This window comes from Pangasianodon hypophthalmus, chromosome 26 (assembly GCF_027358585.1).
Source record: "Pangasianodon hypophthalmus isolate fPanHyp1 chromosome 26, fPanHyp1.pri, whole genome shotgun sequence".
Lineage (NCBI taxonomy): Eukaryota > Metazoa > Chordata > Actinopteri > Siluriformes > Pangasiidae > Pangasianodon > Pangasianodon hypophthalmus.
Genome location: NC_069735.1, coordinates 13504755 through 13518882, shown reverse-complemented (window position 1 = coordinate 13518882; position 14128 = coordinate 13504755). Strand labels below are relative to the sequence as shown.

The following is a 14128-nucleotide window of genomic DNA, read 5'->3' as shown; positions in this document are numbered from 1 at the left end:
ACGCCACCTATCGCTGATCCGAGATCAGTTTCTTCATCTTCAGCCTGCATTACAGCTCCTCTGTGATGAAAGAAAAAGAAGTACAAAATGTCACCAAAAGCCATTTGTTCTTTCAGAGACTCAGTCGGCTTAGCTGCATATTTCTTCAGGATTTGGGTCAGAGGTTGTTCACGCAATCATCACTATGAAACATTAATCGCTTTTTCCTTTTACCCTAAACAGTGCACCAAAATGATTTCACATTTTCTGACCTTCATTCCCAGTAGAGATTTAAAGACAAAAAAAACAATACAGGATGAATACAATTACATTAACATTATTCTTAAAGATAGTATCATAAAGAGGTTTCATTAAACAGAAGACGAAAGGATAAATATGAAAAATATGACCATAAACAAAGACCATGCATTAGACCATAAACTGGAATTAAAAAAGTGATGTCTTATTGTTTAATAATAAATAAAATGATAGAATCGGTGAATAGCTGTGGTTTAAGAGGAATAAAACACACCACGCCATCACTAATTCCTCTTATATCTTACTTAACACTATATATACTCATAGTACCGATGATATCTATGAGATTTTGATGATACACATAAGCACAGGACATAAACAGTCTTCAAGCCGCCATCATCCCCAAGCTGGGTTTGGTGACTGTCAGGATGTCAGGTATCATCAGACACGCAGAGGTATTTATATCAGTATTGTATCGTTTATTCATTCACTCATCTTCACTACCTGGTCAGGGTCGCGGTGGATCTGGAGCCTATCCCGGGAATACTGCCTGTCAGGTGGGAATACACCCTGTACAGGACACCAGTCCATCCATGACAACATGCACACACACACACATTAAAGGCAATGGAGAGTATCCAATCCGCCTAAACCGGAGAACCCTGAAGAAACCCCCATGCACATGTACTTATATGTATTTGGAGCTGAACATTATGATGAAGGGATGATCAGGTACAGTGTAACAGGACATGTAGTCATATTCGCCATTTGGCAAAAGCTCAAAGTCCAAACCGTTTCTCACTCCACATGCAGTGTACTGATAAGCCCTAAGCACTTCTCATCTCTAGCACTTATAATAAGAGTGTAGTATGATTTTGGACGAAACCAATGATACACACCTACAAATAAATATATGTACTTTTTTTTCTAACATTTCTAACATTTTTTAATATTTTATTTACTAATATTTTCTAAAATTTTGTGTATTAATGGCTTGTCACTAGAAAGAATTTGTGATATAAGATATAAGTTAAGCAATTTTATACATTTGTACATGATAAAAATGAGAATATTGTTTAAACTAAACTAGAATAAATAAATAAACAACAGTAACAACAACAACAAACAAACAAACCACGTGATACGTCTCACTTCTGAACTTTCTTCTCTTTAAGAAGTAAAGCAATGTGCTGAACTTTGGCACAAAAAAAACAGAAAAAACACTCCATGGACCGTTTCAGACGCCTCTAACCTGGTAAAGCGAAGGATCTGTGGAGCAGCTGGTCGATGAGCACTTTCACACCGATGAAATAAAGCCTGATAACCGGCAGGATGAAGGCGAGCAGCCGCCACATCGCGCACTCTGACAGCGCTGTCCGGAGAGTGTCTCACTGTTTACAGTCCGACCTGACGCCAGCTCCATCCTGAATGATTCCGCTTTAGAGTCACAGTGCACTACGTAGGGTGTTTAAGACGGTAATACTTACCCTATATAGGGCACTTGTAGAGGGACTATACAGTTATTTGGGATACTGATATGAAGGCGGGGGTTTGTAGTAGTGAGTCGATACCGAGGAAAGCGACTCTAAAAAAATACACAAATAAAAATGATAGATAGATAGATAGATGTGCAGAAGTTCTATTTTTCAAAGCCACTCAAAAAAGGGCAAAAATAAAATATAATTCTACAAATATGTAAAAAAAAAAGTGTATAATTTATCATTTTGAATTATGTACATAAATCTGTAATGACTTGATGAGAAATATGTAATATCATAATATAACTATATGTTCATAAATAATACTGTTATATTCAATGTAATATTTATTATTTAATATTTATTATTATTATTATTATTATTATTATTAACAATAATAATAACAATAATAATAATAATAATAATAATATATTTATTATTATTTAATAATATTTTTAATAATAATAATACTTTTGTCATACATTTATTTAGCAACAGTTCTGGGATATTGTTGTGTGTTGGAGGTACATGTGCTGCGTCTCAATTCGCCTACTATCCGTCCTCAGTAGTATCCGAGATTGGAATTAGTGTGTCCCAAATCGTAGTATATTGAAATGAATATCCCAGAGGTACCCAGATGGTCTACTGTTTCTGGTAGATTTTTGAAGTGTGGATCTGTGGACACTTTTTCAGCTAATATTACCCACAACTCCTTGCGTGAGAGAGGATCAGTGTTGTGACGGTTTGTTTCGCTGAATTCAAGGACGCATTTTAGAGAGGTGTAAATGAAACGTGGAAAAATAAATCAAGGGAATGGTGAATGAAATTATATAGTATAAATTATATAATGAATAACGAATGAAGAAACTCTGAAACGCAGCGTTTGTTTACGGTGACAGTGTGCATTCTCTTCCGTTACGTGACGTGCTACTATGTCCTAGTACTTAATGTTCTTTTGCTACACACTCAAAAGTATGTACTTTTTCTTCACAGAAAGAGTACATACTTTTAGTGCATAGTATAAGTAGGTGAATTGAGACGCAGCAAGTCATTGGTGTTGGTATTAGGTGTTTTTTTGGGGTTTTTTTGGCATTGTGTGTATTTGTGTCATTATGGTAACAGTAATAATGCACCTATAGGTGTGTGAGAGGATCCTCACTGCATCCTGGACAGGGTTGTATCTTACATAAATTAAATGTTATTTACAAAAAAAATTCAATGCATGCCTATGGGGGACATACACTATATGGCCAAAAGTATGTGGACACCCCTTATGATTGACACCATTGCTATTAGGTGCATAAAATCAAGTACAAAGTCATTCATCCTCCATAGACGAACATTGGCTGTAGAAAGACAGCTCAGTATTAATGCCAATGGTTTTGGAATGGGATATCCAACAAGCTCAACAAGATGTGATGGTGAGGTGTTCGCATACTTTTGGCCATATAGTGTATGAGTGTTGCTGTGGTGGTGGCTTCAGGCGTGTGCCTTTTGTCGCCTAAGTCTTTAGTATGTTTATTTATGTGACTAGGTGGAAAGGCACTGGTCTATTAAACCTCCATTCATATCTTTATACTTGCTAAACCCAAAGGGCAGGTAGATACGTGAGGGATGTTTGGCATCTTCAGTGTTTAGGAATCAGAAGGTTATGAGTTCATGACTGCCATAACCCTCATCTGATCAAGGAGCATGGCTGTACTTTCTTTTACATTGGGATATTTGAAAAAAAAAAGGCAATTTCCTTTAGGGGATTACTAAAGTATATCAACCAAAATGGTTTCTCCTGTAAATTCAATTCACAAAGCAATCAGACAGACCAACAGCCAGAATGGGTAATGAGATGGGGGAGAGAAAAAGTGCTATTTTCCTAAAAGAATGCCCCTAACTGTGTTATTATAAGCAATGAAATTATTACAGCACTAGGAAAAGCAGATTTCAGAAATAAAGACAAACCAAAACCTCATTTCCTATCAGAGACATAAAACCACATATACAAAAAGAAGTGAAAAAAGGAAAGTTTAAAGATAACAAACAATAATATGGACGTGAGGAAGTTGTTGTTTTTATTTTATACCACATCTCTGCTGAATTCTCGATTCTGATTGGTCAAAAGGTGTTGAGTAATTTTCTCTAACAGCAGCTCTGACACTAGTATACTGGTTATTCATAAGATTATGGTAATGCATGTTCTAATATGTTTTTGCTTCTATAGTAACAACTTACACAGGGACTCGTATTACTGATGCTCCATATAAATATTTTAAAAACAAAAGTGTGTAATTGTTGATATGCGGAAGTTTTCTGTAAGGAGTGGTTTATTTGGTATTTTTGGAAGGAGTCTCCGGTGTCAGCACTTTGTAGAGGTAAAGCTGGTGGGGGAGCTGCTATAACCTAAGTTATAATATGAACTAATGCAGTGCCCTGTTACAATAATTGGACAGAATGTATGATGTCATTTTTTTAATAAATAAAACAATGTTAACTTTGGAAAACTGCTGTAGCATAAGATAGGAATAAAACATTTCAGGAGGTGCTGTTATTGGAAAATAATCAACTTTATGTGGTAAGAGTAACTCTGCTCTTTGATTATTTTTCCATAACAGCATGCCCCCAAGTGTTTTATGCAGAAATTTGACACAACCATTGGAAATGTTCATTTCATGCATTTCCAGGTTCAGAGGATTGATGAACTACAGAAAGACTGATTTCGTCCGTCCATGTATCAGTATTTTACTGATACATTTTACTGGGTATTTTACTGGGTACATCTCCAGAGAGCATGTTTTATTGTGATTATTGGCATTGAGCTCCTCCTCACAATTTTGGAGACGATCCCAGGTTAAACACTTTTCGCCCATTTCAGGCTCCAACACAGAAAAAAAGAAATGTCAGTACGTTTTGCTAATCTGTATTAGCAAGACATTTGGCAAGCGTGTTCCCTAGACTTACCACTTTCCAAGAGCCACCTGCTGTGATTATGTCTTATAAGGAAATCAATAAAATGCTGATTAAGTAATTATCTCTGACATGATGAAGGCGGCAATGGTGCTTTTCCTTCAGCAGGTGATATTCACTTGAAGGAACGACTAATTCCATGTCTTCGTAAAGAGGGAATGATGCTCTCAAGGGCACAGAAAAAAATGTAATGAAAGCTCCAAATGATGAGCATGAGGTTGTCATGTGATTGGGTGATGTCATGCTGATTGACAGGGGTGAGAGTAATGCCATCCTTTCCTACCCAGAGAGCAGAGCCAATTACGAATTCTTGGACTCCTGGCCATCGATGACTGTGGCATCAATTTGAATTTGTGATCTCTCAGTGATAGAGCGAATGCTCATGCCTGGTTTATACCTGATGTGTCATGATGGTTGCTTTATATTCAGATAAATCGGAAAAATATCATCAATTCTGTCATGTACATTAATGAAAAAGACTTTTGTAGAGAGGCTGGTGGGAGAAATATGAATATAGGGACAGGGACCATAAAGACAAGGAAAAAAAAAGAAAAGGACGTTTATACCTATCCTTCTCCTACCCCTCTTTGTTAATTGACTGAAAAGACAATCTCGTATTGTGTTTGCTCCTTAAAAACTAGCAACACAAACCTCAATTCCAATTCCTCCAGAAGCAGATCAGCACCGGGAGCTGCCATTTTCTAACAATTACTTTTACTGCAACTTTGACCCTGCCAGTGCCATACTGCTATTCCGCTATACCATTCAAGACGAGGTAGATGAGAATAAAATGCTTTCCGGTCATGCACCACCCATCCATTGTTATTCACCCTACAAACAATGTGGAATGAAGGGAAAAAAAAACACCCTTCAGACTAGAGGACTGTTTTTTAAACCCACTCCATCTCCCGAAGGAATTCTGACCAAGCCCATCCGCTCAGTTATTTTTGTTTTTATATGCTTGCTCCATTTTCAAATGAAATTAATTGGTTATGTTTCCCAAAATAGAAACAAATTAGTCATTGTAACCACTCCAGGATCGAGCAGTTATTAAGGATGAATGAATGCTGTAAAATGCGTAAATGATCGTGGCCTTTTTTTTTTGGCCCAAGAGTTTCATATGTGACTCTTTGTTTCCTGCAGGTCCCACAGGATCCCAGTTCTGATGCACACCTCTACTTCAGACCACCATGCACCCTGGGAGTCTTTTTTAAATTCGCTTTATTTATCACCAAAATGCCAAGTGTCTTTATTTTCATATATGCCAGTCTTGGAGCAAAGCTGGGGTTAGAGCACCAGAGAACTGGAACCACTGAGGATGTACCAAACCACGGTGGAACCAATTGGTATTGGGAACGTAGTGGCTTCAAACTCTAGATCTAGAATCTTTGTGGAGTTCAAGTGCCTATAGGAGCCCCACAGGGTTCACAACACTATAGGGAACATGATACGGTTCTTCCACTGTGTGTCTTGGGGGACCCTTATAGGTTGTACATAGTCTCCTACAACAAGGGTTTTGCTATTAGAAAGGGTTCCAAGAAGAATCACATTTTCGGAAGCTAAAAACCTTTAATTAACCAGTGAACCCTTGAAGAACCCCTTTTTTGGTCCAAATTACTGGTAATTATTTTCTCCTTAATTACCAGAACCTCTCAGGTGTTTAATATCTAGTCTTGGTAATCGATACGTGCTTAGAAAAAAGGGCTTTTTAAGGGTTTTTTAAGGGTTCATTGGATATTTAAATGTTCTTAGCCTCCTAAAAGGGCTCTAGGAAAACACTCTGTTGTAGATTATATGAGATTTGCCATTAAACTGATCCACTGATGAACTCGACTTACAATAAAACCCTGTCTTAAAACTTGTCACCATCATAACTCAGATGTTCTGCATAAAGTATTAACAGATCATTATCAGGTATCAGCTGATATTCAGAGCACTGATGTTGCTATTGTGTAAAGAAACAGGGAAAAATACCCTGCAGTGCCTAGTTCTTAGTTCAAGTCTTTGCTCAAGAATTCGCTGCCTCTGGTTGTGGCTCACATATCCCACTTTATTTTACTGAGTGTGTAATGAAGAGCTTCGCTCCACCGTTAAACTGCAGGGAGAAAGCCCCAAGGAGACGACGCAGCAGGCGCAGACTGGAAATCAAATTCCCACACTGTGCACGAAGCCGGAGCAGCCGCGAGATCCCCTTGTGTCTGAGTGGCATTCTGCAAACAGGGCTTTTCCTTCTGAGATTGCTCTCAGGTCTCTCCGTGACAGGGGGCTGTTATCTGAAGACCAGATGCTTAAACTTGTCGCAGTTGCAGCTGAAAAACAGCTGTGAGACATTGCTCAGGAGTTGGGAGATGAATCTTTTTTAGAGTTTATGAATGTCCAACTGAAATGATGCACGCTTTATGTCATTGTTTAGAGGAAGAGCAGGGGTAACCCTTTGTCCTGGTGAGGCCACTGTATCATTGTGAAGACATGCAGTGCTGTAAATATTTGTGTGCCTCGCTGGTCTTCCAGAACATACCTCGCCTTTCCGAAACCTTACTCCACTTGGCCACGAGTGCTTGGTATTCAAGGCTGACCTTGGTCATGACTCACGAGCAGTGCTTCTCAGAACTGCATGCCCGCCAGACATCATGCAAACACACACACACACACACACTCACATACAGACACACACGTTGTCAATGCTGTATGGCATAACAGCTGTCGCATCTCTCCCTCTCAGAGTTTGTTTGCATCTACGGGCTTCCTGTCAGAACGCATTTCCAATAGCACTAACAGAAGGAACACAACTCCAGGGTACTTCAGGAAGAAAAAACAAAACAAAAAAACAAAACAAAACAACAACAACAACAACAACAACTGCTGATTCACATGCTTTTTTTAGACACCAAACTCAGCAATGCACAGATGCCAAGGAGAATGAGCGGAAAGGCGCAGAAAAGGGTGCAAACCGTTTTGCGTGCCCTCTATTCGTCCTTCACGGCGCAAAATGCATGCGCATTTCCGCTTGGATTTGCGCACTGTGCTGTATTGTGTTGCGTTGTGTTGCATTGTGTTGTGTTGCATTGTGTTGTGGTGTGCTGTGATGTGACGATGTGGTGCTCCTGGTACTGCACTGATGCCCGTTCCAGGCTCACGCGCCGGGTCGCACGGGTTTGTCCGCTACCTCACGCGGACACTTTCGCAGACGTAGCCTGTACGAAGCGCGTGCGAAAGCGCGTTTGCGATTCTCCTCACGTTCATAGCGCGAGGATTAAAAATCGGTGAGTCACAGCGCTCAACGTTTTCTCCAGCGTGAAGGGGAAAGAAATCAATGTGAGGTGAAAAACAGACCCGGTGTATCTCACGGTGTGGAGATTTTTTTTTTCTTTCGGTACAGCATATACCCTACTACAGGACCAAGCAGTACAGAACAGTGCCACCATACCATACAGTCAACGCTTATGGAATTTCAATATGTAGTGCGCTTGCATGAACCTTTGCATGCTAATAAGCGGGGGAAAAGGTACCTGAGGTTCCAAACCGTGTTATAATTCATTATTAGGGCAAAAGCAATGGACGTGCTACAGGTTTGCGTTCCACTTTTACTAGCATCGACCTCTTGTCACCTGTAGGAACGCACACTTGGCACAGAACAAGACGCTCGTGGTGCACAACTTTATGGTGAAGCTGCATCAAAGGCGCGCGCTCTGCATGTCATAATGCTGCTGAAAAATGAATGCATGTCGCTAGAATATATATTTTTGAAAAAAAAAAAAAAAAAAAGATGTGTTGCATCTGAGCAGATATCTGGCTGACCCTTTTGTTTTGCCTGGCTGCAGCAACATGTGGGAAAAATGTTGCGCGAGCTCGAAAGGATGTACCGTGCATTAAATAATCATCAAAGCACACACTCACAATATATATGAAAAGGATCAAATCTTTTTTTTTTTTAATAATGCGATGGAGTTGCTCAGATTTGGCATGCACTGAATTGCTGATGGCAGAAGGGGAACGGTGCACTCACCACGGCGAGGTCATCCCCGTTCCCAAGGCGGCTCGCGTGCTCCAGAAAAAGAAAAAAAATCATAAATCAGATGCCGTGGTCGCAGTCCACGTCACGACATATGTACCACAGGATCACGTAGAGGATGAGCAAGATGGCGAAAATGAACAAGGCAACCAAGATCGCTTTGGTCACCGGTGAGATTAAGGACTGCATGTCAGCGGCGCGGACGCGAGCCGTTCACGAGAGCCGGACGCACGCGAGCCAATCCGCGGCGTCCGCATGGGCGCGCGCCGAGACGCGTTGCGATGTGCTCGTGCTGCAGAGGAACACACAACGCGCGCGCGTCAGGAAAGAAAGAAAGAAAGAAACTAAGACAAAAAAAAAAAAAATTCGTCCGCGCTCTTGCGCATCCGGTGCTCACCGCGTCGTCAGGGGTCGAGGTGACCTATAGGCTCATGAAGCTCAATCCGGTCAACAAAAACACGTGCGTTTCGGTTTTGAGGAAATAAAACTACTCAAATATCCAAAGTCTAACCAAGAGAAAGATAAGAACTTTCTTTAATCAACTCATCTCAGCGCACAATGATGCACAAATGTTCTTCAGCTGTAGATCCTCGCCAACGGACAGTCCATGAACGCTGTAGTGGCTTGTGAATGATTAAGTGATTGAGGAGGTTGCACCCATGCAAGGTCACAGAGAGAGAGAGAGAGAGAGAGAGAGAGAGAGAGATGGAGATGAGCTGATGCTCAGCACACACTTCAGGATCTGGCGCACTGTTCTGCTGCACTGTGTTGTGTTTGCTTTATCCAAACACTAGGGGTCAGAAAAAACCGGAGTAATCAACAGGTCTTTGTGTAATTATGTGCGCTACAGCGGTGATAATGTGTTCAATCCAGACCCAGATCTCCGAATTAACACTATACTATTATACATACTACTACTAAACTACCAGGTTCAAACCAAAATGTGATCAGAATCAGGCCAAAACACAAATCGTGACTGGTGTCACAGTGGGTAATGGGTAACAATGGTGCAGTGGGTAATAGGTAATGGTGGTGCAGTGTGTAATGGGTAACGGTGGCACAGTGGGTAATGATGGCGCAGTGGGTAACGGGTAATGGTGGCACAGTGGGTAACACAGACGCAGTGAGTAATGGGTAACGATGGTGCAGTGGGTATCAGGTAACGGTGGCACAGTGGGTAACAGTGGCACAGTGTGTAATGGGTACCGATGGTGCAGTGGGTAATATGTAACGGTGGCGCAGTGGGTCATGGGTAACAGTGGCACAGTGGGTAATGGGTAATGGGTGGGCAGTGGGTAACAGTGGCACAGTGGGTAATGGGTACCGATGGTGCAGTGGGTAATATGTAACGGTGGCGCAGTGGGTCATGGGTAACAGTGGCACAGTGGGTAATGGGTAACGGTGGTGCAGTGGGTAATGGGTAATGGGTGGGCAGTGGGTAACAGTGGCACAGTGGGTAATGGGTAAAGGTGGCACAGTGGGTAATGGGTAACGGTGGCGCAGTGGGTAATATGTATCGGTGGCGCAGTAGGTAATGGGTAATGGTGGCACAGTGGGTAATGGGTAATGGGTGGGCAGTGGGTAACAGTGGCACAGTGGGTAATGGGTAACAGTGGCACAGTGGGTAATGGGTAATGGTGGCACAGTGGGTAATGGGTAACGGTGGCACAGTGGGTAATGGGTAACGGTGGTGCAGTGGGTAATGGGTAACGGTGGTGCAGTGGGTAATGGGTAACGGTGGCACAGTGGGTAATGGGTAACGGTGGTGCAGTGGATAATGGGTAACGGTGGTGCAGTGGGTAATGGGTAACGGTGGCACAGTGGGTAATGGGTAATGATGGCGCAGTGGGTAATGGGTAACGGTGGTGCAGTGGGTAATGGGAAATGGTTGGGCAGTGAGTAACGGTGGCACAGTGGGTAATGGGTAACAGTGATGCAGTGGGTAATGGGTAACGGTGGTGCAGTGGGTAACAGTGATGCAGTGGGTAATGGGTAACAGTGATGCAGTGGGTAATGGGTAATGATGGCGCAGTGGGTAATGGGTAACGGTGGCACAATAGGTCATGGGTAACGGTGGCACAGTGGGTAACAGTGATGCAGTGGGAAATGGGTAACAGTGGTGCAGTGGGTAACAGTGATGCAGTGGGTAATGGGTAATGATGGCGCAGTGGGTAATGGGTAACGGTGGCACAATGGGTCATGGGTAATGGTGGCACAGTGGGTAACAGTGATGCAGTGGGAAATGGGTAACGGTGGTGCAGTGGGTTACTGCTTATGCAGAGTTTTGCACAATGTTCTCCCAGCGTTCTCTGGTTTCCTCCCACTTCCCAAAAACATGCAAGTAGGAGGATTGGTGAATGTGTGTTCATGGTGCTCCAAGATGAACCAACATTCCATCCAGGGTGTACTCCCACCCTCTGCCTAGTGTTCATAGGTTAGACTCCGTATCCACCGTGACCCTGACCAGGATAAAGCACTTGAATGAATATTTATTCAAAATAGCTAGTAAGTTGGCTGTGCAACTAAAATCTGTAGCTTCCATAAATGTTGGAATCAAAATACCAACATGTTGCAAATTTTCAACAGTCACATCTGCACTATTTATACAACATATCCTAAGACTCAAGTGGCTCTGAAAATTCCTCATTTGCTCCCTGTTACCCTTATACAACTTGATATCAGTCACTGCCTTCAGTAATTTCTTTCCTTCAGATGCTGCTGACACATTTCTTCTTGCCTCCAATGTTTCTCTCAGTGATTTATAAACCTGGGTGAATTGTGTAAGCTATATATGAGTGTTCCAGGTCCTAATAGCACACAAATCAAGCCAACATCAAAATTAGGACTATGAAATGTGCTTCTTCCTAAATAGGAAGGCACTGTCACAACATTGTTCATCACTGTTCTTATACCACAGCGCTGATGCACTCTTGAATCTGGTGTGAAGGTGTGGATTAATTTTCTATAACAGGGTTAGTTTATACTAATGCATTTGATTTAATACGTTACTGTTTCTATAGTTACAACTCATTCACAGGGGATATACTGTATATGGTGGATGATCTATGTCTAATCTAAAGCTAATAATACACAGATTAAAAAGCATGTATTCCTATTTAACAAAGAAAACACAAGGAGGCATTTATTTAATGTTTATGGAAGGAGTCTCCAGTGTCAGCGCTCTGTAACTGTAAGTTTTCCGCCACAAGAAAGTCTTCAGATCAGAGGAGTTTGCGCTTTCTTGTGCAAGCTGTGTTTTTTTTTTTTGTCTTGTTAGCTTCAGTTACAATCATACAACCATATCATAAAATAACACAAAATTAAAAGCTATTTTTACTTTGCACTGGATGTTTGTTGTCTAAATGGATCAGCAGTGTGCTAAAGCTTTGACAGGATGCACATTAAGTTGGGAAAATCACAAGTGTAATTGAACAAATCAGTGAACTTGTCAATGAAGGAATCGTTTAGCTGAACAGAGATAAATGACTCATGTCACTATGGAACCTTCCTTCTAGTTTAACCCCTGCTTATAACATGGAGCGAAACAGAGCACGAGTGTAACATGAGTAGAGATAATGAAATGGATAGAAGTGCTCGCGAGACATAAAAACAGTCTTCATATGTCTTGCATTTAGGCTGCAGTGAAATGCTGGAAAGATCTGACCGAAATAAACAAATAAACTTTCACATGACACACCCAAACAAGCCAGGGAATTATGCTATGGAAGGCCATAAGCTTCGAAAAATGCCTGCGCTTTGTCCAGGTACAAATGAAAGTCTGGCTGTAACAGTTTCAAGTCTTTATTTATCAACACATAATATCATGGCTGTCACATTCTAGATTCATTTTGTTGCCAGATTTAGTATCACTAATGTGACTATTAGCAAGACCACCCACTTTTTTTTCTTCGGCCACTGCCATTAGGGGTCATCTGGCAGATCATTGATGGGCATATTTGATTTGGCACAGTTTTTATGCCGGATTTCATTCCTGACGTAGCCTTCCCCAATTTTATCCAGGCTTGGGACTGGCAATGGAGTGCACTGTCTTGTTCCCTGGCTGGGAATCAAACCCAGGCTGCAGCGGTGAGAGCGCCGAGGCCTAACCACTAGTCCTCCAGGGACCCATTAGCAAGACTAAATGTATCTGCAAAAACAAATAAATGATTAATTAAATGACTAATGCAATTCTGTACAAGTAATAAATTACTTTCTGTTAGTGAAACACTTTTTCACTGGACTTTAATGATGGAGTTTTATTATGCAGGCTGATGGTAATACAGTAACATAGGCCTATTCAATACGCACTATTCACACACACACACACACACACACACACACACACACACACACCCATTAATGTTAGCCTACCTGCTGTTACAGGTGCTGAATAAACACTCTTTCCTGGAGTAGCTGGTGCAGTTTTTATTTTTGTGGTGGTTTTCATCCTTGCCCTCGATAAGCATAATATATGTATCATTAATTTTTTTAATTATATAACCTGGGAAATCATCTGAAGTTCTTTTCTGCTTGCTGTCTGACATTTTTGTTTGTCAAATGTGTCAGCAGCTATTCTGCTATAAAGGCTTTAACATGAACATCCTTGATTACCCAGACTTTTGTTCAAAATGAACATTTCCACAACTCCATCAGGAGTGAATGGACTACTTGAATTCAATGCTATGATGCATGTTTGTTTAGAAATAGTGTGGCTGTCACGTTTCCAGAAGCATTATTTACATTCATCAGACAGCAGTGAGACAGCAGCTTATCTGTCTCTAACTATAATTCCTATACTTATATAAGTGTGTTTATATGCTTTATATATAAAATAGATTTCTTACTGTCGTAGTTTGAAGTCCTTCTCAAAAACAGTGACTAGTTCGGTCAGCGTTATAGATTTAACCAAGTACTGTGTACTGTGTCTGTATATTAACTGATCTAAACCCAATACTGCTATAAACTCATTTAAAAGACTAGAAGTGATACCTGAGTGGGCGGCCATGTTGATTTAATGTCACTTTAGTTGCGTCCCAATTGACGTACTATACACTATGCACTTACACTATGCACTATGTACTCTACCATCTAGTGCATGAAATTTAGAAGGGTAGTATCATCTCAAATGGACCACTAGCAGTTTTTTACTAACTGGAAGTATAAACTGTTTCCCAGTCGATGGCAAATGACGTCAAATGCACGTAACGCGACGCCGCTAGCTTTAGCAGAATACCCAGAATCAGCGAAAATGAATTTCATTGTATCAAGGTAACACAAATAGTAAAATGAAGAAATTCGTTTACTGAAGTTTCCACACTCCTTTTTTTTTTTTTTTTAAATTCTGAGCAAACTTGAGCCAGCGTCGGCGCCTTTTAGCCCCGTCCCTCGTCCACCACGTAAGCAAAGCTGCAACCGTTGAGTGCATGAAATGCCCAACATTCCA

The 14128-nt window shown here is 41.1% G+C and overlaps 1 protein-coding gene across 4 annotated transcripts in view; it reads right to left on the bottom strand.

Annotated features, from left to right (window-relative positions):
* Positions 1-9331, bottom strand: part of dhrsx (dehydrogenase/reductase (SDR family) X-linked) — a 40936-nt gene extending 31605 nt beyond the window's left edge. The window contains exon 1 of one of the 4 annotated variants that reach the window (XM_026932368.3): positions 8680-9331. Coding sequence is in view for 3 of the 4 variants with exons in the window: in XM_053230048.1 (XP_053086023.1) it covers positions 1490-1592 (103 nt within the window). In the remaining variant the exon portion in view is untranslated. Of the gene's footprint in view, positions 1-1489; positions 1665-8679 lie in introns of those variants that run through there. The other 3 variants (XM_053230048.1, XM_026932367.3, XM_026932366.3) reach the window with 3 other exon arrangements.
* Positions 9332-14128: the final 4797 nt, after the last annotated feature.